General features: G+C 35.9%; 1 protein-coding gene across 2 annotated transcripts; it reads right to left on the bottom strand.

The window, feature by feature from the left end:
* Positions 1-8: 8 nt before the first annotated feature.
* On the bottom strand, positions 9-27,209 carry LOC117337385 (phosphatidylinositide phosphatase SAC1-like). 2 transcript variants are annotated; one of them, XR_004534802.1, is made up of 19 exons: positions 27,176-27,201; positions 25,296-25,393; positions 23,762-23,842; positions 23,063-23,190; positions 22,533-22,682; positions 21,892-21,985; positions 20,311-20,498; positions 18,515-18,598; positions 18,181-18,249; positions 16,072-16,151; positions 13,865-13,963; positions 11,998-12,136; positions 11,546-11,615; positions 10,777-10,849; positions 6,031-6,124; positions 5,800-5,901; positions 5,301-5,361; positions 4,275-4,468; positions 9-3,982 (listed from the first exon to the last, which is right to left on the bottom strand). XR_004534802.1 is itself a non-coding variant. In XM_033898356.1 (18 exons), exons 1-18 carry the CDS (start codon positions 27,199-27,201, stop codon positions 4,344-4,346), a joined length of 1,761 nt encoding a protein of 586 aa, XP_033754247.1. In that variant the 5' UTR covers positions 27,202-27,209; the 3' UTR covers positions 9-4,343. The 2 variants fall into 2 exon arrangements, 1 of the variants encoding a protein (XP_033754247.1); XM_033898356.1 differs by having other exon boundaries at positions 9-4,468; positions 27,176-27,209.

The following is a 27,209-nucleotide window of genomic DNA, read 5'->3' as shown; positions in this document are numbered from 1 at the left end:
CTAAATGAATGTATCGACTTCTTTATTTACATAATCCAATTTGTACAAGGGTATAAGTTATACACATCTGTTAGCGTTAAAACGTAAGAATGTATTCGTTGACGAAAAACACTGAAAATAACAAAATATACGACAGGGAGAGAATGAACTGTCACATTGACCCAAGTGGAATATTTCTGTTGTAGACAGGTGTATTATCAGATATTAAGAATCTACCCTGTTGAACAGGGGTTCTAGCAAAGAAAAAATGTACCAGTTTATCATCATGACTTCATGATGACTATGAACTACAATGTATTGCTGTTAGATAATAAAATTATAATGACTGTAGTGTCCAAGAGAACCATCTTTGAACTAATGCTAATGGATACGGTAGTTGTTCTACAAAAGACAGGTCGGACGAACCAGTCCGCTTCAGCTTTCATCTCTGTTGGAATAGTTTTCGAAAGTTCCCGTCCATGATAACTTATGACTAGACTTTATAACTGATGAAAATGCTGGTTTTATTTGATGTTTACTATTTAAATAAAAAGTAACATGACAGATCACTCTGTCAATGCCGTATTGCAAAAAACATTTGGACACTACCGACAACAATTAATCACATCACCTATGACAAAAATCTGAGAAAAGTAAGTAAAACTAATGTGACTTGCATGGAAACGGGAAACACTAGTCAATCACAGATTAACAAGCTTCCTTTAAGTCATTCATACTTGATATGAAGCGATATTGATAATAAATCATAAAAATATCTTCCTTTTTATTTCTCTGGTCCTTCTAGTCAAAAATCTACAACTTTGGATCATCCTACCTGGTTGTGATTTTTTATTGGTCATATTAATGTTGACGTTTAACCTGTAACTTTTGTTTCATGTAATGCATATATTAATATTGATCGTGATGATTTGCAATCTTCTCTTAGACATCAGCCACTTAATTAACAAGACTATTACAGTAATTTACCAGTGAAAATACCAAAACATTCCAATACAGTTTGTGCATCATTTTGAAGCTTCTTCAGACTAGGCATTTGTTCTTTTTTGATATATTTCTTATTCAGTAATCCTCCTCCTATCCTTATGCTTTGATGTTCATATAAACACATATTTGCTCTATCAATTATATACATACATGTATAATATGTAGAATATGCACTATTATATGGAAAAAAGCATCTGTAAATAATTCAAAATTCGGGAAAATAATGTTTCATTTTAATTGATGATAGTTGTTTTCAAATTCAAACATATAAATATATAGCTATTTGTTATGGGTTATCCATTCGTGATATTACTCTTTCATAAATACGCATGGTTGAAGCCTTGTTGTAACGAAAACTTTGTACGCACACAATGTAAACTGTGTACACACAATGTACAAGGTGTAAAATGGTACATGCATGGATTTGTATCTTTACTGTTCCCAACACAATTAATATTGCATAACTACATTTGCTCTTCCTTTGCAATGCACAAACGTGACAAAGTCAGTTATAAATTATGAGACCATGACTCTAGCATCGTGAAGTTAATAACATTGTAACATCACAATGTTTGAGGTAGCTGGCAATTCTGAACTATTGATGGAAAAGCTACCCGAATCCTGAAGAACTAACAGAGGGCATGTGTGTACCCGAATCCTGAAGAACTAACAGAGGGCATGCGGGGTAAGAGTGTTTCACATATCGTTATATTGGTAACTCTTACTTAGGTCTGAAGGACAACTAATAGAGGACATGCGGGGTAAGAGTGTTTCACATATCGTTATATTGGTAACTCTTACTTAGGTCTGAAGGACAACTAATAGAGGACATGCGGGGTAAGAGTGTTTCATGTATCGTTATATTGGTAACTCTTACTTAGGTCTGAAGGACAACTAATAGAGGACATGCGGGGTAAGAGTGTTTCATGTATCGTTATATTGGTAACTCTTACTTAAGTCTGAAGGACAATAATAGAGGGCATGCGGGGTAAGAGTGTTTCACATATCGTTATATTGGTAACTCTTACTTACGTCTGAAGGACAATAATAGAGGGCAGGCAGGGTAAGAGTGTTTCACATATCGTTATATTGGTAACTCTTACTTACGTCTGAAGGACAATAATAGAGGGCAGGCGGGGTAAGAGTGTTTCACATATCGTTATATTGGTAACTCTTACTTAAGTCTGAAGAACAATAATAGAGGGCAGGCGGGGTAAGAGTGTTTCACATATCGTTATATTGGTAACTCTTACTTAAGTCTGAAGGACAATAATAGAGGCAGGCGGGGTAAGAGTGTTTCACATATCGTTATATTGGTAACTCTTACTTACGTCTGAAGGACAATAATAGAGGGCAGGCGGGGTAAGAGTGTTTCACATATCGTTATATTGGTAACTCTTACTTACGTCTGAAGGACAACTAATAGAGGGCAGGCGGGGTAAGAGTGTTTCACATATCGTTATATTGGTAACTCTTACTTAAGTCTGAAGGACAATAATAGAGGCAGGCGGGGTAAGAGTGTTTCACATATCGTTATATTGGTAACTCTTACTTACGTCTGAAGGACAACTAATAGAGGGCAGGCGGGGTAAGAGTGTTTCACATATCGTTATATTGGTAACTCTTACTTACGTCTGAAGGACAATAACAGAGGGCAGGCAGGGTAAGAGTGTTTCACACATTTTTATATTAGTAATCCTAATTTTACTCAAAGTCTGAAGAACCACCAGAGGGCAGGGTGGGGAAAGTATTTCAAATATCTATATAGGTAGCCCTAATTCAACTCAATGTGAGAACTTTTTCTTAATTTAATGGAAATAACTTTAAATTAAACTGTTGTATATTTAAAATTAATTATGAGAAAGATTATGCTTTGTGGTAAAAATAAATAGGAACACGCACCAAAAATACAAAAATAGCAACCAAATACTTACAATGGTCAGTGATATACTAGACATCCTAGAACTAAATTCTTAAAATCAAGTTGTTAAGCAATCTCATTGGCTGGAACCTGTACATATAATACTCATGTACACTGGTCAATTTGCTTTGTCAATGAATATGGATTTCTATAAATAACCTTGAGGGGAATTCTCAACAACTCGGCCATGGCACACGTTAGACTATATCAATATGTATACTTAGTTTTTCAACCAACAAATTAGTTTGGACAAAATTTTTTTTAAGACTTGGTCTTATTACTCTACATATGTAAGATGCACGAGTTTGATAAAAAAAAACCTGAGGTTTGAAAATGTGAAATAGGCTGAGGCAAAGCCAAAATGGTCAAATGTTAGTGGAAAGAACTTGCCTTTTAATTGTTATAACATTCATATTAAGTTTATAATATATTGTATTCATCATCACAATATTCAATATCACACAAACATCTATAATCTAAACCATGACTGATTATCATAAAATACCGTTGACTGTGCATGATAGGGCTAAGATATTATGTACCACAGAGAAATAACTCCAATAACCGAACTCTTAAAACAATGATACTAAATACTTGCATATTAATTTCATCAATTTAATAATCCCAATAACCTTATACTATTTATATAAGATGAAGAAGTATGGTGTTTTATCTGTGAAAATCTACTGGGTGAGTGCCATTGTGTTAAAAATTAATTTCCCCCCTATTGGACAATATTGTCCCCAATGTAGACAAAGTGCTGTGGTAAATCAATAAATTAATTGTCAATATCAATGTACACAGTCTAAATTGTAAAAATAGCATACAATTTCAGCACCACAACTGACATCTGATTTAACATTACCATGCTATAACAGTTGATGACAATTTGCTGTTCCTAATATTTACAATCCTAGGGTCATCAGAAATAACTCCCCAAACATATACACTACAGGTTGATATTTTCAAGCTCTTCTTTTTTCCCTATTTTTGAAGATTGAATCTAATCAGGAAAATATATATCTTGAAAGTAAGATGAAGGAACTTTAAGTCCTGTTTTATAATTTCCCCCAAAAATATAACCACAAAATCTGAACCATCACAAATTACTACATTAAACCAGTGTAGTTTTACTGTGACATATTCAAGTAGTGAAAATTGTATGTAATTAGTCGGGCACTGAAACTTCAGGGCTCTTTCTGCTCAAATCTAGCATTTCCTGGAAAGTTTGCAGGACCTCAGTCCTTAAATTTTGTTCTGAAAGTTGTTTAAGACTAGCTTCAGTGATAAATAGAATACTTCCGCCAAGATTACCTTGACATCTTGCCCTCATGTCTTCCCCTTTATCACTGTTGTTGTTGAATTAGCAAAACTTGCATATGAGAAGGAAAGTGTTACCGGGAAAAGTAAGAAATTCAAATATTTGTGATCTCCACATTTATCGGGTGTGTACAAGTTTTGGATTGTCTATGAACGCAGCACCGTAGATGTACATGGTCGCCATGGAGATAATGCTAGCTGATCCCCAGAACAGCACGTAGACAAATTGTTCTGTCATATCCTCTGAAAAACAAATGACAATTTTTTCACTGGTTTAATTGGAGCTAAATGCCATACATGATAACTTACATATTCCTTAAACATTACAAACTGTAAAATAAAAAAATTATGTTGCAGAAGCATCCATTATATGCCCTGCACGAGTTGGATTTCCTCTTAACCCTTAATTATGTTAATATATGTTATATTAAATGTTTAAGTCACACCCTAAGCACAACATTATCTTTAGTTTTGAACCATCCATTTAACTGGTGAATTGCTTATGTTTATATATGTTGTACAAGATGCCCAAAACAAGAATTTAGAGATCGAGAGATCAGAGTAGGAGAGATCAGAGAACGAGAGATCAGAGAACGAGAGATCAGAGAACGAGAGATCAGAGAACGAGATCAGAGTAGGAGAGATCGGAGAATGAGAGATCAGAGTAGGAGAGATAAGAGAACGAGAGCTCAGAGAACGAGAGCTCAGAGAACGAGAGATCAGAGAACAAGAGATCAGAGTAGGAGAGATAAGAGAACGAGAGATCAAAGTAGGAGAGATAAAAAAAATAGATCAGAGAATGAGAGCTCAGAGAACGAGAGATCAGAGTAGGACAGATCAGAGAATGAGAGATCAGAGTAGGAGATATAAGAGAACGAGAGATCAGAGAAGGAGAGATAAAAAAAATATATCAGAGATCGAGAGCTCAGAGAACGAGAGATCAGAGTAGGAGAGATCAGAGAATGAGAGATCAGAGTAGGAGAGATAAGAGAACGAGAGATCAGAGAATGAGAGCTCAGATAACGAGAGATCAGAGTAGGAGAGATCAGAGAACGAGAGATCAGAGTACACCTACCATCAGGCATGAGTATGCTGATCATGCACATCGCCAGGGCAATCACAAATATCACAGGAATCTGCAAAACAGATCAAAAGATCAACATCAAAACACAGATTTTCATATACCGAAAATCAGTCAGGTAAATGTAATTGTTGTCAAATGCAGTATTGGTTAAATTCATAAGTCAGCTGAATATCAAGAAATCATTGCAAAAAGGAACTGTATAAATCTGATGTTTCAAGGAAACGAAGAGCCAACTCAAGATATTAGACAAATTAAATTTATTTGATACTTATGAAAATGTTTCTTGTCTAGCAGACCGTCGGGCTGCAATCTGTCCAGTCTAACTATACTAAAGTCACTTGTAACATAGAGCATGCTGATCTAATTTATTTCAATGCTTCTGTTGAAACCTCTGACTTGCTAGTCTTGAGCTTAACTGATTGAGGGTAACATATAAAATAATCCTCAAACAAATAGTATATAACTATCTATAGGGGCTATGTTAACTTACTGCATAGAACTTCCAGTCCCGCTGCTTTTGTAGTGGTGTAGGATGGACCACACCTTCGTTCTCCTCCACAACATAGTTACCAAGGATAAGGTCTATGGAGTCCTTAAAAGTGAGAATATATGGATATCAATATTATGATTAAAATTTTATACTTAATTGAGGAAAAAATCAATAATGCATTGTGCAAGAGGCTCTAAAACATTATCAACATAATCTTGCCAAAAAACCTACCTGACGGAAGCCATCGCTGAAGTTGTTTTTGAAGTATCTGATGAGAGAATTCCAGCCATCCATCATCAGTCCCATCATCGTCCTCTTACCAAGTCTGTAACCATGGTAACATATAGATAATATAAAATCTACCTCAAAATCATTCAGATAAAAGGTATAAGGGCGATACTCTTTTGGTTACATGTTTTCACCCTAAAACTTGTTTGGTTGTGTGAACCACCCAAATACACGATTGGCTGTGTGTTTTTTACGCTAACCCCAATACTTGGTTTTGTGTGTATTCACCCTAACACTCAGTTTGTTGTGGGTTTGCACCCCAGTATATGGTTGGCAATGTGTTTTGAAGTATAAAGTAAGTTCATCATTTACACAATATCACATGCAGTTCATCCTTTACACAATATCACATGCAGTTCATCATTTACACAATATCACATGCAGTTCATCATTTACACAATATCACATGCAGTTCATCATTTACACATTATCACCGACAGTTCGTCATTTACACATTATCACATGCAGTTCATCATTTACACATTATCACATACAGTTCATCATTTACACATTATCACACACAGTTCATCATTTACACATTATCACGTACAGTTCATCATTTACACATTATCACGTTAGTTCATCATTTACACATTATCACACACAGTTCATCATTTACACATTATCACATACAGTTCATCATTTACACATTATCACATACAGTTCATCATTTACACATTGTCACATACAGTTCATCATTTACACATTATCACATACAGTTCATCATTTACACATTATCACGTTAGTTCATCATTTACACATTATCACATACAGTTCACCATTTACACATTATCACATACAGTTCATCATTTACACATTATCACATACAGTTCATCATTTACACATTATCACATTAGTTCATCATTTACACATTATCACACAGTTTATCATTTACACAATATTACATACAGTTCATCATTTACACATTATCACATACAGTTCATCATTTACACATTATCACATACAGTTCATCATTTACACATTATCACACACAGTTCATCATTTACACATTGTCACATACAGTTCATCATTTACACATTATCACATACAGTTCATCATTTTCACATTATCACGTACAGTTCATCATTTACACATTATCACATACAGTTCATCATTTACACATTATCACATACAGTTCACCATTTACACATTATCACGTACAGTTCATCATTTTCACATTATCACGTTAGTTCATCATTTACACATTATCACACACAGTTCATCATTTACACATTATCACATACAGTTCATCATTTACACATTATCACATACAGTTCATCATTTACACATTATCACGTTAGTTCATCATTTACACATTATCACATACAGTTCATCATTTACACATTATCACGTTAGTTCGTCATTTACACATTATCACAGACAGTTCGTCATTTACACATTATCACATACAGTTCATCATTTACACATTATCACATACAGTTCACCATTTACACATTATCACGTACAGTTCATCATTTTCACATTATCACGTTAGTTCATCATTTACACATTATCACACACAGTTCATCATTTACACATTATCACATACAGTTCATCATTTACACATTATCACATACAGTTCATCATTTACACATTATCACGTTAGTTCATCATTTACACATTATCACATACAGTTCATCATTTACACATTATCACGTTAGTTCGTCATTTACACATTATCACAGACAGTTCGTCATTTACACATTATCACATACAGTTCATCATTTCCACATTATCACGTTAGTTCATCATTTACACAATATTACATACAGTTCATCATTTACACATTATCACATACAGTTCACCATTTACACATTATCACGTTAGTTCATCATTTACACATTATCACATACAGTTCATCATTTACACATTATCACGTTAGTTCATCATTTACACATTATCACATACAGTTCATCATTTACACAATATTACATACAGTTCATCATTTACACATTATCACATACAGTTCATCATTTACACATTATCACGTTAGTTCATCATTTACACATTATCACATACAGTTCATCATTTACACATTATCACATACAGTTCATCATTTACACAATATCACACACAGTTCATCATTTACACATTATCACACACAGTTCATCATTTACACATTATCACGTTAGTTCATCATTTACACATTATCACATACAGTTCATCATTTACACATTATCACGTTAGTTCATCATTTACACATTATCACATACAGTTCATCATTTACACATTATCACATACAGTTCATCATTTACACATTATCACGTTAGTTCATCATTTACACATTATCACATACAGTTCATCATTTACACATTATCACGTTAGTTCATCATTTACACATTATCACATACAGTTCATCATTTACACAATATTACATACAGTTCATCATTTACACATTATCACGTTAGTTCATCATTTACACATTATCACATACAGTTCATCATTTACACATTATCACGTTAGTTCATCATTTACACATTATCACATACAGTTCATCATTTACACATTATCACATACAGTTCATCATTTACACATTATCACATACAGTTCATCATTTACACATTATCACATACAGTTCATCATTTACACATTATCACGTTAGTTCATCATTTACACATTATCACAGACAGTACATCATTTACACATTATCACACACAGTTCATCATTTACACATTATCACATACAGTTCATCATTTACACATTATCACGTTAGTTCATCATTTACACATTATCACGTACAGTTCATCATTTACACATTATCACACACAGTTCATCATTTACACATTATCACATACAGTTCATCATTTACACATTATCACGTTAGTTCATCATTTACACATTATCACATACAGTTCACCATTTACACATTATCACGTTAGTTCATCATTTACACATTATCACATACAGTTCATCATTTACACATTATCACATACAGTTCACCATTTACACATTATCACATAGTTCATCATTTACACATTATCACGTTAGTTCATCATTTACACATTATCACGTACAGTTCATCATTTACACATTATCACGTTAGTTCATCATTTACACATTATCACATACAGTTCATCATTTACACATTATCACGTTAGTTCATCATTTACACATTATCACATACAGTTCATCATTTACACATTATCACGTTAGTTCATCATTTACACATTATCACATACAGTTCATCATTTACACATTATCACGTTAGTTCATCATTTACACATTATCACATACAGTTCATCATTTACACATTATCACATACAGTTCATCATTTACACATTATCACGTTAGTTCATCATTTACACATTATCACATACAGTTCATCATTTACACATTATCACATACAGTTCACCATTTACACATTATCACGTTAGTTCATCATTTACACATTATCACGTTAGTTCATCATTTACACATTATCACGTACAGTTCATCATTTACACATTATCACGTTAGTTCATCATTTACACATTATCACATACAGTTCATCATTTACACATTATCACGTTAGTTCATCATTTACACATTATCACATACAGTTCATCATTTACACATTATCACATACAGTTCATCATTTACACATTATCACGTTAGTTCATCATTTACACATTATCACATACAGTTCATCATTTACACATTATCACGTACAGTTCATCATTTACACATTATCACGTACAGTTCATCATTTCCACATTATCACGTTAGTTCATCATTTACACAATATCACATACAGTTCATCATTTACACATTATCACATACAGTTCATCATTTACACATTATCACATACAGTTTATCATTTACACATTATCACATACAGTTCATCATTTACACATTATCACGTTAGTTCATCATTTACACATTATCACAGACAGTACATCATTTACACATTATCACACACAGTTCATCATTTACACATTATCACGTTAGTTCATCATTTACACATTATCACAGACAGTACATCATTTACACATTATCACACACAGTTCATCATTTACACATTATCACATACAGTTCACCATTTACACATTATCACGTTAGTTCATCATTTACACATTATCACGTTAGTTCATCATTTACACATTATCACATACAGTTCATCATTTACACATTATCACGTACAGTTCATCATTTACACATTGTCACATACAGTTCATCATTTACACATTATCACACACAGTTCATCATTTACACATTATCACGTTAGTTCATCATTTACACATTATCACATACAGTTCATCATTTACACATTATCACATACAGTTCGTCATTTACACATTGTCACGTTAGTTCATCATTTACACATTGTCACGTTAGTTCATCATTTACACATCTTCACATACTAGGTGAACCTATGACCAAAGTATTAAGTTTCAGTGACAAGTTGTAAGGATATAAAACCTGAACATGATAATGTGATGATGGACGGATGGATACACAGTAAAACTATACTCCCCCTGGGAACTGGTGGGTGACTAATAACAGTCCATATTTTCTAAAATTGGTGGAAATACAGTACTATGTATGTGAGTTTTTGGATATTAACTCAATGCTATTAATTTTAGAAAGGTATAAAGGTCCATTTGATCTTTCGGCATCACTTCTATAGTGACATAAAAATCTCCAAGTCTTTTATATTCAGAAAACCTCTATAACTAGAAATCATGAGAAAGCAAATTTAAGAAATGTTACCTGGTAAAGTCTGTTTTGAGGGCACCTGTGCCTGCATACTGTTTGGATATACAGTCAGCATTGTCTGCCCATACTGAAAACAACAGCAGAGTTAAACATGGAAGTCTCCAGCCAAGTATCTCTTGACTCTTTATTAAACCATGGTATTTCTAGTATCTTTATCAACCTATTGTTGTCCTGGGGATTAAAACCAAATCATAAATTATATTGATCCTCCAGAGCAGCACATCAGCAATGCTTCATATTAGGTTGTGGCACCCAGGGAATTGTATACCAACTTAAGCTGATCTTGCAGTAAGCTCCCAATATTTATCCCAAACCTTTACAGAAATGAATCCATGAGTTTTTTGGCTAAATTCATCTCAATTTTCATTGGATTAAACTTGAACAATGATAAATAAGAACCCAAGGCTTCGACAAAATTGATCCTGATTTTTTTTTAAAGAAATTAAACATTGCCATATCTTGAATATGTATAGAACCAGTGTGCTAAAATCAAATCTTAACAGTGTGAAATTAATTACCCAAATACAAATATTACTACATATTGATGGAACGACCCTGGCATCACCAAATTAAAAGCTGAGGTGAGACATGCAGTAAATGTAATCCTACCAACATGTTCCTGTGGGAGCATTGGTAATGCTAGAAACCTTATAGACATTCCAACAACATGTATGCTAAATAAAGCTATGTAAAGACAAGACTATATACCTAGTATTGTTGTGTTTAGTTTTGTGTAAAGATAAGACTATATATATATACGTACTGTTGTTGTACTTTGTTTTGAAAGTTGAAATATCATCTATTTTCTGTCCAGTTTCTGTTATACCAAGTCTCTGTAAGAAAACAATTTTTATATCAGTTACATTGTTAAAGGTGTTTCTATTTCCTCCAGGTTTCTGTATAGTTTATTTCTCAGCATGTTTCGCCAATTATTTAGCTATTTAGCATCTAAAACCAGGTTAAATGATATGTATTGAAGAAATGGTTACCATATTACATTATTGAGTTTATTGGAGGAAAAACAATTAATATGAAATTCTTCAAACTAATATGTCTGTTTATCGCAGAATATTTGTGTGGGACTTTGAATCCTAATATCTAGCCCCTGAACTGATGATGTAATACACAGTCCCAGAGCATATGATGATGTAATGCACAACCCAAGAATTGATGATGTAATAGTACACTAGAACTGATGATGCATAATGTACCTACCCCTAGTTGTTGCTGTAGAACAACCTTGGCAATTAAACCCTGTACAACGTTAGTCCTGTCCAGACAGTCAATACAGTTGGTCCTGAACACTCCTTTCTGGTACGTACTGACTGCTCCATCATTGCCCACCATGTAGTACCTGAGTGGATGTGTAATATGCTGGTTTATAAAACACCTTTAACCTCATCTTATTGGATCCTCAGATAAGTAAATATTATCGAACATTCATTCAAAAATTCTCAAACTTTACAGTATTTTTATCTTACATTTTGTCAACTTCAGTATTAAAGAATCAACAAGAGGCCCAGGGGCCTTAACGGTCATCTGACTCTAAATTAAAAACCTTATAAAATTGCAATATGTATTCTCTGTAGCAAGTATATAGTGGCACTGTTTGCCATGGTGGCCATCTTGGATTTCTGACCGACCCAATAAATAACAACACTTGGTAAGGACCATCTCAGGATCATTTCTGGTAAGTTACAGCTGAATCCCATTGGGGGAATTTGAGAAGAAGTTTAAAATAGGCATTGTTCAGGAAAACCATGATTACACAATCATGTTACAAATGGCCGCCATGGCTGCCAAGTCAATGATTTTACAAGGCGTAAAAATATTAACACTTTGTTGGCCCTCCTTCCTTAAAATCCTCACCAATTTCCAACTCAATGGCACCAGTGGAACTGGAGAAGAAGTTTAAAATGTTTTTTCAAGATGGTTGCCATGGTGGCCATCTTGGATTTCTGGCCGACCCGATAAATAACAACACTTGGTAAGGGCCATCTCAGGATAATTTCTGGTAAGTTAGGGCTGAATCCCACTGATGGAATTTGAGAAGAAGTTTGAAATAGTGTTGTTCAGGAAAACCATGATTGCGCAATCATGTTACAAAATGGCACCATTGCTGCCATTTCAAAGTTTTTACGAGGCCGAAAAAATAACAACACTATGTTGGCTCGCCTTCCTTGACATTCTCACCCATTTCCAGCTTAATGGCACCAATGGAACTGGAGAAGAAGTTTAAAATGTGTTTTTCAAGATGGCGGCTATGGCGGCCATCTTGGATTTCAGACCCACCCAAAAAATAACAACACTTGGTCGGCATCATATCAGGATCATTTCAGGCAAGTTTCAGCCCAATAGCACTGGTGGAACTGGAGAAGAAGTTTAAAATGTGTTTTTTAAGATGGCGGCCACGGCGGCCATCTTGGATTTTGGACCGACCCGAAAAATAACAACACTTGGTCAGGACCATCTCAGGATCATTGCTGACAAGTTTCAGCTCAATAGCACTGGTGGAACATGAGAAGAAGTTTAAAATGTGTTTTCAAAATGGCGGCTATGGCGGCCATCTTGGATTTCAGACCCACCCAAAAAATAACAACACTTGGTCGGCATCATGTCAGGATCATTTCAGGCAAGTTTCAGCCCAATAGCACTGGTGGAACTGGAGAAGAAGTTTAAAATGTGTTTTTCAAGATGGCGGCCACGGCGGCCATCTTGGATTTTGGACCGACCCGAAAAATAACAACACTTGGTCGGCATCATATCAGGATCATTTCAGGCAAATTTCAGCCCAATAGCATTGGTGGAATTTGGAAAGAAGTTTAAAATGTGTTTTTCAAGATGGCGGCTATGGCGGCCATCTTGGATTTTGGACCGACCCGAAAAATAACAACACTTGGTCAGGACCATCTCAGGATCATTGCTGGCAAGTTTCAGCTCAATCCCACTGGTGGAACTTGAGAAGAAGTTTGAAATGTGAAAAGTTTACGCACGGCGGACGGCGCACGACGACGGACGTAGCATGATGACTATAGGTCATCCTGACCCTTCGGGTAAAAGGCAATAACTACAGCAGCCTTACCCGAATCTGTTGATGTCCTCAGATAAACGGTCTATCAGAATAGTGAGTCGGTCCCATCTCATCTTTCGGCATTCATGATGAAAGTCGAAATACTCATATCTACAAAAGACAAAGAAGTCATGAATAGAAGTTCTCACATCTAATGTAGGAAGAACCAATATAATTACTCACACCAGCAGAGAAGGACTTCAGTGTAAGCATTTCAACCAATGGAAGAGAGATTCACAGGCTAAACTAGTTGTTTCTACAGTAGACTGGAGGGTGTCACTAGCTAAGTACTCACACCGACCAATCAGAACAAGAGGATGTCACTAGCTAAGTACTCACACCAACCAATCAGAACTGGAGGGTGTCACTAGCATACATGTCAACCTCTGAAACCTCCAATGAGGGAGATCTCCCTCATTTCATATCCAAAATGAGGGAGAAAGTGCGTGAAAAAAATCGCGACATTTTTGTTGCATTTAGGTGATGTTTCTCATGAGCTCGGGCAAGTGTTAATTACCTCGGGCTACAATTTGATATTAAAATTTGACTACAATGCATATATGGTTGATTTTAAGGAATAATGATAATAAAAAAAAAATAGAAAAAAATGATTAATTCTTTTAAAAAACGTTTTTAGAAATTTTATAGAGAGGAACTGTATTTAGTGAATTAATAATGATGTAGTCACTTGAAATCTGCAACCATTAAACAAAAGTAACTACTTATCTCCTGATTTTTTTTGTTCTGAAATATATCTAAATGTATATTTATCAAATTATCTCCCTTCCTTTCTCAAATAATAAAATTACACAGTAATTTATTAATTTTTGTTTTACTACTAGTTCTATTGTGACATAAAACAAACTTCTTAAAAAGTGTTTTTAATTTTTTTCTGACCCAAATTGAAATCCGGATTTTTTTGGCAGTTTACGACTTTGTATTAGTATTGTCCAATTAAAGATGGCGGCAGTACAAACGCTGGTACTGACAGCTACGATTAAGAAAGGCATTATTGGCTTTCATGTGAGCAAATCTTGTTGACAGATATTACCAGTGTTTGTTCTTGAAGTGATGTATCCTAGTTGTAATCACAAAATTAACTGACCGTGTCAAATGAAGCCACATGGGTTATAATGTATACACCAGTCGTCAGGCACCACGCATGCATGGTGACCGGTGACCGACTCCCCTCTCTCACCAAGCCCCAGGCTAGGGCAGCTACACAGGTGGTGGGGGTGTTTTGTTTACACAATCAGTTTAGGGTCGAAGTGTCTGAGATTTCCGGGGTTTTATGAGGGATGACTGCTCAAATCCGGGAGAAATTTAACCCCGATTCGGGAACTGTACCAAATGGGGATTGAGGGGAAATTTTAATGATTTTCCGGGCACTTCCCGCATAATCCGGAATGGTTGACACCTATGCACTAGCTATGTACTCACACCTACCAATCAGGACTGAAGGACGTCACTAAGTACTCACACCGACCAATCAGAACTGGAGGATGTCACTAGCTAAGTACACACACCGACCAATCAGAACTGGAGGGTGTCACTCTCAGTACAACAGCTTTCCTCCACCTCCAAAACATGACATGTCCTTATATGACCCTGGCTATTAATAGGAGGTTTAATAAAATCAACCAAACCAATATTTAACTCTTTCAGTACCGTTGTCGACTATAGTCGACATAATTTCAAGCTCCCTCTTCCCTGCTGTCGACTATAGTCGACTATAGTCGACAGGCTAAGTTGACGTTATTAAAGTGTTGATTTGTTGAAACCATCACCCGACATATACAATCATGCGATGCAATGACAAATAAAAGGTGGTCAAAACTTTTGAAAAAAACATTTTTGTTGACAAATTCGTTTTTATTTCGTTTGGGTTACGTATTTTTCCGTTAAGAGTAATAGGTGATATTTTCTCAATATGTTTTGAGTGTAAAAAATATGGCAGCTTGCTACATTTGCATTTCAGATATCATTGTCTAGGACGTTTCAGAGTTTTCAATCCGACATCTAGATCTTATTTAGTTAAATATTTCTTAATTATGTACAAAGATAACACTAACCTCTATATGAAAATACAACACACCAGAAATCCACATGTAGTCTGCCATTTTGTTTAAACTTCTGGGGGCGAGCCTAATAACTACTTCCGGTACGGAATCCGGAAAGAACACAAAGTACGGAAAGAGTTAAATAGATGAAGTCCCTACCTGAGTCTCTCATGCTGGAGCCTGGTGATAGACTGGGATAGAGCCCTTTCTAACTGGCCTTCTGATCCTGATGAATTTATCTGACAAAAGAATACATTCACAATTGTGTTATATGTTTTATCAATTCTAAAAATATCTATCAAAATAGTATACAAATCTACTCATAATTTGATTTGTTTATTGTAAAAATCGTCCAATCATTTTGTTGAAATGTATTCCAATACAACATATTAAGTAACTTTTTTTCGCTATTTTTTCAAAACTTATTGTATCAATCTCAAAGTTCTATAAATCTCAGTTTTTCTGACCTCAACCTTTAATTAGAAATGATTTTACTTTTAATTTGCTAATTTATCAATAATGTATCATCGAAAATCTGCCAAACATTTATACCTGAACCTACCATCTTCAGAGTTATTTTAAAGTTACGGTGATCTCACAGACCCTCTGTACTCACTAGACTTATATAACAGTTCCCATGTACTCACCAGACTTATAAAACAGTCCCCCTGTACTCACTAGACTTATAAAACAGTCCCCCTGTACTCACTAGACTGATATAACAGTCCCCCTGTACTCACCAGACTTATAAAACAGTCCCCTTGTACTCACCAGACTTATAAAACAGTCCTCACATACTCACCAGACTTATAAAACAGTCCCCTTGTACTCACCAGACTTATAAAACAGTCCCCCTGTACTCACCAGACTTATATAACAGTCCCCCTGTACTCACCAGACTTATAAAACAGTCCCCTGTACTCACCAGACTTATAAAACAGTCCCCTGTACTCACCAGACTTATAAAACAGTCCCCCTGTACTCACTAGACTTATATAACAGTCCCCCTGTACTCACCAGACTTATAAAACAGTCCCCTGTACTCACCAGACTTATAAAACAGTCCCCACATACTCACCAGACTTATAAAACAGTCCCCTTGTACTCACCAGACTTATAAAACAGTCCCCCTGTACTCACCAGACTTATATAACAGTTCCCCTGTACTCACCAGACTTATAAAACAGTCCCCTTGTACTCACCAGACTTATATAACAGTCCCCTAGGGCCTGTACTCATCAGACTTATACAACAGTCCCCTGTACTCACCAGACTTATAAAACAGTCCCCTGTACTCACCAGACTTATAAAACAGTCCCATGTACTCACCAGACCTATAAAACAGTCCCTCTGTACTCACCAGACTTATATAACAGTCCCCTGTACTCACCAGACTTATAAAACAGTCCCCCTGTACTCACCAGACTTATAAAACAGTCCCCTGTACTCACCAGACTTATAAAACAGTCCCCATGTACTCACCAGACTTATAAAACAGTCCCCCTGTACTCACCAGACTTATAAAACAGTCCCCTTGTACTCACCAGACTTATAAAATAGTCCTCTGTACTCACCAGACTTATAAAACAGTCCCCATGTACTCACCAGACTTATAAAACAGTCCCCTTGTACTCACCAGACTTATATAACAGTTCCCCTGTACTCACCAGACTTATAAAACAGTCCCCTGTACTCACCAGACTTATAAAACAGTCCCCTAGGGCCTGTACTCACCAGACTTATACAACAGTCCCCTTGTACTCACCAGACTTATATAACAGTCCCCTTGTACTCACCAGACTTATAAAACAGTCCCCTGTACTCACCAGACTTATAAAACAGTCCCCTTGTACTCACCAGACTTATATAACAGTCCCTGTACTCACCAGACTTATAAAACAGTCCCCTGTACTCACCAGACTTATAAAACAGTCCCCCTGTACTCACCAGACTTATAAAACAGTCCCCATGTACTCACCAGACTTATAAAACAGTTCCCCTGTACTCACCAGACTTGTAAAACAGTCCCCTTGTACTCACCAGACTTATATAACAGTCCCCTAGGGCCTGTACTCACCAGACTTATACAACAGTCCCCTTGTACTCACCAGACTTATATAACAGTCCCCTTGTACTCACCAGACTTATAAAACAGTCCCCTGTACTCACCAGACTTATAAAACAGTCCCCCTGTACTCACCAGACTTATATAACAGTCCCCTAGGGCCTGTACTCACCAGACTTATAAAACAGTCCCCCTGTACTCACCAGATTGACAGCTACTTGCTCTCCGTAGAAATACACTTGGTCCTCTATGTGGCGCTGGAACACTTCATGCTAGAACATTTAACAGCATTATTATTCTACTACATGAAGCAAGATCACACTGAAACTCTTAACATGTATTATAACATGTATGTAATACTGCTTTCAATATAGCCTCTCATCTGTACCTAGCAGAATATTACTGTCAGTTAGACAACACAGAATTTCACCCCTCTGGTTGGAGATTCCCTATCATGCCCTCAAGGTAGGGGAAGATCTTATTAGTCAGAAACATTCATTGTCTTATGGATATCCTCCACACCTACAGTTTACTTACATGACTAGCTGTGTCGATGGCTATTTTTGGTTTGTATTTTAAATTTGGTCGTTGTTTCCAAAATACTGGTATTGATCCTCTTGTCTGAAAAAAGAAAGAGCACAACTCTTATAGAAAAAAATGATTAAATTTTAACTTGAAGATATTTTAAATTCAACATATTTAGCTTCAATCAAATTTTAATTTCTATAAAGTTTAATTACCTTAATTACTTTACCTGTACTAACAAGATGTATGACATCCTTACCTGTACTAATGGGATATATATCATCCTTACCTGTACTAAAGGGATGTATGACATCCTTACCTGTACTAATGAGATATATGACATCTTTACCATCTGTACTAAAGGGATGTATGACATCCTTACCCGTACTAATGGGATGTATGACATCCTTACCTGTACTAACGGGATGTATGACATCCTTACCTGTACTAACGGGATGTATGACATCCTTACCTGTACTAACGGGATGTATGACATCCTTACCTGTACTAACAAGATGTATGACATCCTTACCTGTACTAACGGGATGTATGACATCCTTACCTGTATTAACGGGATGTATGACATCCTTACCTGTACTAACAAGATGTATGACATCCTTACCTGTACTAATGGGATGTATGACATCCTTACCTGTACTAACAGGATGTATGACATCCTTACCTGTACTAAAAAATATAACGGGATGTATGCCATCCTTACCTGTACTAAAAAATATAACGGGATGTATGACATCCTTACCTGTACTAAACGGATATATAATATCCTTACCTGTACTAACGAGATATATGACATCCTTACCTGTACTAACGGGATGTATGACATCCTTACCTGTACTAACAGGATGTATGACCTCCTTACCTTTACTAACGGGATGTATGACCTCACTTACCCATACTAACGGGATGTATGCCATCCTTACCCGTACTAACGGGATGTACAACATCCTTACCCGTACTAACGAGATGTATGACATCCTTACCCGTACTAATGGGATGTATGACATCCTTACATGTACTAATGGGATGTATGATATACTTACCTGCACTAACGGGATATATGACATCCTTACCTGTACTAACGGGATGTATGACATCCTTACCTGTACTAACAGGATGTATGACATACTTACCTGTACTAACGGGATGTATGACATCGTTACCTGCAATTACTGGATGTATGACATCCTTACCTGTACTAATGGGATGTATGACATCCTTACCTGTACTAACGGGACGTATGACATCCTTACCTGTACTAACGGGATGTATGACATCTTACCTGTACTAACCAGATGTATGACATCCTTACCTGTACTAACGAGCGTATGACATCCTTACCTGTACTAACGGGACGTATGACATCCTTACCTGTACTAATGGGATGTATGACATCTTACCTGTACTAACGGGATGTATGACATCCTTACCTGTACTAACGGGATGTATGACATCCTTACCTGTACTTACTGGAAGTATGACATCCTTACCTGTACTTACCAGATGTATGACATCCTTACCTGTACTAACGGGACGTATGACATCCTTACCTGTACTAACGGGGCGTATGACATCCTTACCTGTACTTACTGGATGTATGACATCCTTACCTGTACTAACGGGGCGTATGACATCCTTACCTGTACTAATGGGATGTATAACTTCCTTACCTGTACTAACGTGATGTATGACATACTTACCTGTACTAATGGGATGTATGACATCCTTACCTGTACTAACGGGATGTATGACATCCTTACCTGTATTAACGGGATGTATGTCATCCTTACCTGTACTAACGAGCATTTCTGCCCCTCATATTGCACTATCTGTTCCGTCTCAACGTAGTTAGCCACCTGTCCCTCTGTATCTATCCCTCGTACGTAGAACCGTGTGCCAGCCCGGTATATACATCGCCGAGAGATCAGAATGTAGTCAAATAGTTTGTTGTTGATGTTACAAGATTTCACAGTGATGACTGATGTAAAGTTATGGAATTACGATATATTGATTAAAGTTACAATACATAACAACACAAGTTATGTGGTACAAAACACCCTGTAGTGTTTCACAAGACTTCAACCGAATGAGCGTCCTAAAGGTATGAGTAAGATGTCTTATACAGCCTTTTAGCAAATGGATGACTGAGAATCTTACCTTAATTACAGTATACTCAAACAATACATCCCTCCAGTCATGAAAGATCAGGACCAAAGCAACAGTTGAGTGATAAAGAGGATTGTTTTGGCCAGTATTGTGTAACTTCCTTTTAACAGTAATGGTCATTTAAGGATTGCCTCCCCTGTATGTGCGAAATGCATCCATGTGGTATACATGTGTGTGGTTTAGGAGGCTGTGGTATGTAATGTTTTTCACCATGTATTTTTCCTTGTGATGGCACAGAGTTGATCACTTTATATTGCTAATTTGCTGAACATACTGCAGAAGAAACCCAACATATTAAACTGACAATGGGTGAACCAATTTTCTCACATACTTCTCAGGGTTATTCGGTAGTTGCTAGGAATAAGATATCTTACACAGGGGGGTTAAGGTAGCCTGCACACGCTTGATGACGCTGCTCACAATAACGTCATTATTTGACGTTGAGTAACCAAGTCGTAAATGATCAATTTTGACACACATTCCAAGGAGCATTAAAGATGGCGTGATGAAAAACTTAAGTAAAAACATATATTTGCTTGCAAGTACATTGTATGTGAGAAAAATAATTAAACATGGGGCTGTTCGGCCAACAAGGATATCTCAACCCTCGTGTAAGAGTTTGGCTGGCCAGCACTCGGCAGGCCTCGTGCTGACTGGCCAAACTCTTACACTTGGGTTGAGATATCCCTATCCACGAAAAAGACCCATGTTAGATTTTATTAGTCCCAAACCTAAAATGCTGAGTGCTCAGCAGAAGTAGCAACTACAGAATGCAAAGTCTTCTTCAAAGGGACGAATTCTCTACTACAACCAAAATTAATGCAGTGTCGAGGCAGACATTGAGAAAGTACATGTAGAAGAAAAAGAGACTAAGATGAGATCCTAAACTGTATAGCTGCCTGTTAGGACCACACAATAGGGGCAACTGGTACAATACGCTCTACCTGCCAGACCTACAGCAAAAGGATGGGTTAAGCAACAGTTGAGTGTATTTAGTCGACAAAAGAAAGGGTTCTTAAGTCATTTCGAATACATTTGCATAATTAAGTTGAAAGTTTTTAGTGTATTGGTTTTTGTAGTACATGTATAACAGGTATTTGTGATTGCTGGTTGTTTAATTGATGACAACGAATGATGCATTTTTGACCAAGTCAATGAAAACCACTTCTTCACTGATTCTGTATCGACAACTAAAAGAAGGATACATCCTAGGAGAATCGGGAGACAGTATCTACCGAGTTCTGTTTGCTGTGCGAGCTCCTTCATCAGATGGCCATTCCAAAGGAAGCGAGCATCTGCCTAAAGAACAAAGCAGGTCATCAGCAAATGTGTCTAGAGTTACTACACGTTTACATCCTTACCTGTACTAACCTTAAACAGGTTTTCATTTCATATAAGATTCTATGAAATAAGACTTAGAGGCTTTAATCTTACCAAACGTTGGCAAGCAAAAATTGAAAGTTTGAGAAACAATATGTGAAACTTTATATAAAGGAAGGAAAACAAATTTAACATACTTTTATATCACATAACACAGAAAACAGGTTTTTAATTCAAAATGTGGCAGTCATTTTTAATTCATGATGTCATATAATTGTCCATATCATGACATCTCAATAGATTTCTGACTGGCACAGCCAATGAAAACTGATCCAGGGTTTTTTACACTAGTGATATATGAAATAAATTATATTCATGCATTAATTCAATAAAAGGGAGTTTTTGTAATAAAATGAAATAATAACCAGATATTGATCATCAGGAACAGGTAATATAGCAGGTTCATATAGACAGAAGCTGAGGAACTGCTAACAGGTTCATATGCATACATTACGGAATTACTTACACGTTCATGTAGAGACATGCTGAGGAAATCTGGACTGGTATTTTGTAGTCGCTGCAATGAGTGTGTTATGTCGTATGTTGTGGAGAAGTAATAACTTTCTGTTTTCAAAGCCAGCTCGATCATTGACAGGTAGGTCCGGTTGTCCATAACCTATAAATTAAAATAAAAAACAGTCAGTAACAAAATCTGAATTTATTTTGTAAAACATAGCTTGAAGAGAAACATAATTTGCTCTGGATGATCAGCTACCCATTAGCGACCAGCTCCCAGTCAGGTAGACAGCCAAATGTCGACCTAGCCTATTCAACATACTTTCAAAATTTGTTATGTCTTTACCTGTTCAAGACTTGGCCTATTTATTTGTGTGAGCATTTTGTGGAAAGATAAGATATTACTCTTTATGGTGATATATAATGAAGTTGATACATTTTTAACATACATGTCTAGTCTTCTCTTGGGAGGTACTACTGATGATACACGAGTACACAATAGGAATGTGAGTACGGACTGCCAAGTCCCTGTGATCTCACCTGTTTCTCTGTCAGATGGAGCATGGTCTTTTGGTAGGAATACATAGATGTATCCGTGACCCGCCATATTGTGTGGCCGCCAATCTCCCCCACCTTTTCTCGACCCGTTATCACAATCAGGTAAGGCCCTAAAGAGACAGGCACATCAGTACAATGTCTTCCCTTGTAAGTGTATATATATATATGTATCAAACTCATATGAGTTGATATCATTTCAATAAAAAATCATAAAATGAAAATATGAGCAAATCTCAAAAATGTTAATAATGGTTAAAAGGTTTGACTGTCGTTATTTTCTGAGGATTAGGTTTTGGTTTATTTTTTTGTTTAACATCCTATTAACAGTCAGGGTCATTTAAGGAGGTGTCCAGGTTTTTAGTCGAGGAAAGCCAGAGTACCCAGAGAAGAAACACTGACATAAGGCCAATACCAAGCAACTGCCCCAAACGTGGGTTTCGAACTCAACGATCCACAGACGAAGGGCTAGTCATAAAATGTAGGGACACCTTAACTGCTCGGCCACTGCAGCAATTTTTCAGGATTAGGTATATATCTATGGTGTAAATGTTGATAATATGAAAGTATAGCAGTTGTAGGAATGTGCTGGGTACCCGGTATAATGTACATAATGTAGTCACACTACATATTCACAGAGTTAACATAAATTACAGAAAACAATATTTCACTCCAGCTACAAACCTGCTGTTAGGCGTATCACACCAAAGATTCCATAAATCTGTTGTTTAAATGTATCAGTCCCTGGTAACACAGACTGTGGAGCTGAAACATACAAAAGTAGAACATTTGAATCCTCAATTACAATTACTTTTTGTAGTCTTTCATGTGGCATACTATATGGATTTTCAGTGTAAAGAAAAGCTGAGAACAGAATGGCTCACCTATTGACAACATGGTTCATGTGAATATCAACAGAAATGCAGGTTAATATATCAGCAACACTGGTCAACTTTATATTGACTACAGTGAAATATACAATGTATGGTACTCACAATGTACCTTCAACTTAAGCCAACTTCAACTACAACTGACTGTTGCCAGAATACCTTGCTGCTCTATCTACCCCAAATCCATCTTCTGCACTAAACACTTGCTATTTACCTACAGTATGCTAATTAAGACAGTGCATAATCATCAAGATTCTTCCTACAGTAATAGAAAAAAGAATTAACTGCCATTAATGAGTGGATCATATGTAACTGTGGGTGTATAACTTAAGTGTGAGTTGTCTGGTTTAGTAAATTTAAGTTTTAAAGGATTAGATGAAATCTAAGGAGTTGTCTAGACAATATTCTATCTAGACACTGAAAAGTGAACATAACTGCTATACAAATCTGCAATTAAAAAAATAGCAGGTGCTCAACTTCATTGTGTGCTGATTACATAAGATTCTGTTTAAAGAAAAATGGACACTCTGATTCTAGTTGACCCTGAACTCCTCCCAACTTTGTTGCAGTGGTATATTTTTTTTTTTTTTTTTTTTTGGCCCTTTGTATGGAAATAGTAACATCAACCTTCATACTGCTCAAACTCCATACCAAAGCATTATCAGTCAACATGCAGCCTTGTCCATGCATATATAACCTCTATTGGGCCTCTAAACTTACCAAATATGACCCTTTACAATCTATATCCACCACTGTAGAAGTGAAACTATGCAGCAGAAATTACAGAAACAGAGTTTGGATTAACTTGCTGAAGTATTCTAAAAACAAAATAATATTTATTTGAAGATTTTAAGCCCCATGAATACTTCCTGTAAATGACTTCATGAATTCCTATCACTGTACCTGTGTGTTATAATAACTGACAGCTGTAACACTGTGTATATATATATAGATAGCCTGTGGCAATTACCAATGATAAATCCTCTCTAGAATCAGGATGTTAAATCAGTATTGATCCAGTCCACACATGGGCTACACTGTATATATACATCAGATGTTCATCTTGGTTACCTGCAGCTGTTAACGCTGGAGCAAGGTATCACATTTAAAACATTTAAACGTGTTTGACTTTGTCCAGTCTTCTCATTCAGGTCATGATCAACATGAACCAGTAGTAACCTACTTAAAAAAAAAAAGAAAAAAGAAAAAGAAAAGAGACAAAGATGAAAAATAAAGTATTTTTTGTTGTTTGTGACAGATCTGGAGATGATAGGTCCATATGCATGCTGATTAGAAGAAATCAGTTCACCATAATGCACAACACTCACCCTCAAGAGAGATTTCCTGTGATATCCTGTCAATCACAAGGAGTTCACTGACTCCAGCATTCTGGGGCTCAATCAGGAACTTGTCTCCTGTTATATGTCTGCAAATCAAAGATTTATTTCTCTCTCATTAATGCTATAATTATCATAATATAATATAGGTATGAATAGTGACAGTACCTCTATTTGTTCTTCTTGTTATAATAATGTGTAACTGGTATAATGGTACGATCAGGTACATGTATTTATAGAAATAAAACACTGCACTAAGGAAGTATAACATATATACATGAAACACAATATACAAATTTGTTAACTACTTATTATAATAGGTTTTTGTTAAATGAAACAAAAACAATTGTTTGAAGACTGTATAAGTGTACAGGATATAAAGACCAATTACAGTATCAAATTAATTTCAAATGAAAGAATAGGTTCACGAACATTTTGTTGGAAGACTTTGATCATGAAGATAATGTACAGTGCACAGTCTGATTGTAACTACCCGGTACTAACTTGTACAGTAATAGTTATTATGTATTGGGCTGATATAGAGGCACATGAGTGAAAAACTCTAATCACTTCTTCCTTGCTCCCCCCCCCCCCCCCCCCCCCCCTCTCCTTCATCAAGGTAACTGGTTATATATAAATAATATAACATTAATTTTAATGAACTATGTGTATACATCTGATCTGACCGGTATGATACGTATATAGAAATATGTACTTTAATATGCTTAATTACTAATCAGTGTTCTAATTTCATTTTTAATGCAATATTTGAAAATTATACCCTGCACTGTGAATTTTACCGTTTTAATATATGTATATTGACAAAGTTAACATATTACCTTTTACATACCATGATAATAAATAAATCTAATTGATGCGTACTATAATAAATGTACATTTAACATTTAATCCATGATATAAAAAGTGTCTTAGTCGTTTGATAGTACACATCACTGAGTGATATTTCACCTCACAGCAGGACAACACTGATCATTATCTATACATCATTGTTATCTGTATGAGAGACTATCAGACAGTGTAACTTATGTACCCAATATAACTAGTACTTCTGTATGTTCATATATATTCTAACTAAACTTTATTTCCTTCCTTTTTCCTCTCATGACATACTAGTGTGATGCACTCTGGCAGTCAAAACGATGAATACTTTTAAGTATCATAAAAATAGAATTAAAAAATAAAATCTACAAGTACATTACATTTGTCAATCAAATTAATACAGGTGTACATTTGCATGCAAGTTAATTTCATAATGTTATAGTAGCGGAACTGGACAAGATCGATCATCAGCAACCAGGTAGCTGCAGGGCCACTGCATACAGTGTATTTGTGAACATTCATATTGTAAATAATAGGTCTCTGTTATATGCAAATGTCTGTGGTCTCAAACTGGAAAGGAAATCGCGATCGGCTAGCATAGTTTGCGTTGCAATTTTCGGATGCAGTGATATCAGCTACTGTTGTAGCGGAAAGCATTTGACACTTGACTGAAAGACAGTCAAAAAGGGAATGGTCAAACTTCTTTCCAGCTATATCAGAAGCTACATTACAGACGTCGCTATTGCTGGTTGAAACATAGAAATAAAGTATGACTCTTTCGTTTCCAGGGAGTCATTTCAACTGTAACACCCGGACAATTCAATCCGGAAAGGTTTACTCTGATGACTGCCGACTTAGCAGCCGGCACGTCATCAACAGGTGCGCGACATATATATCGTTAATACAACGAACACAGTCTGATTCATTCTTTTGAAAACAATAACAGACCATTTTCATAACATTTGATCATAACTCTGTATATTACTTCGCACGTAAAACTGCTGAAATATATAAACAGAACGCCCACTTACAGTTGCAACGATTCGTAGACCGCCATCTTGGACC

Source organism: Pecten maximus, chromosome 11, assembly GCF_902652985.1.
Source record: "Pecten maximus chromosome 11, xPecMax1.1, whole genome shotgun sequence".
In the NCBI taxonomy this organism is placed as follows: domain Eukaryota; kingdom Metazoa; phylum Mollusca; class Bivalvia; order Pectinida; family Pectinidae; genus Pecten; species Pecten maximus.
Note: the sequence above shows the minus strand (reverse complement) of the source record. Positions and strands in the feature narration are given on the sequence as shown.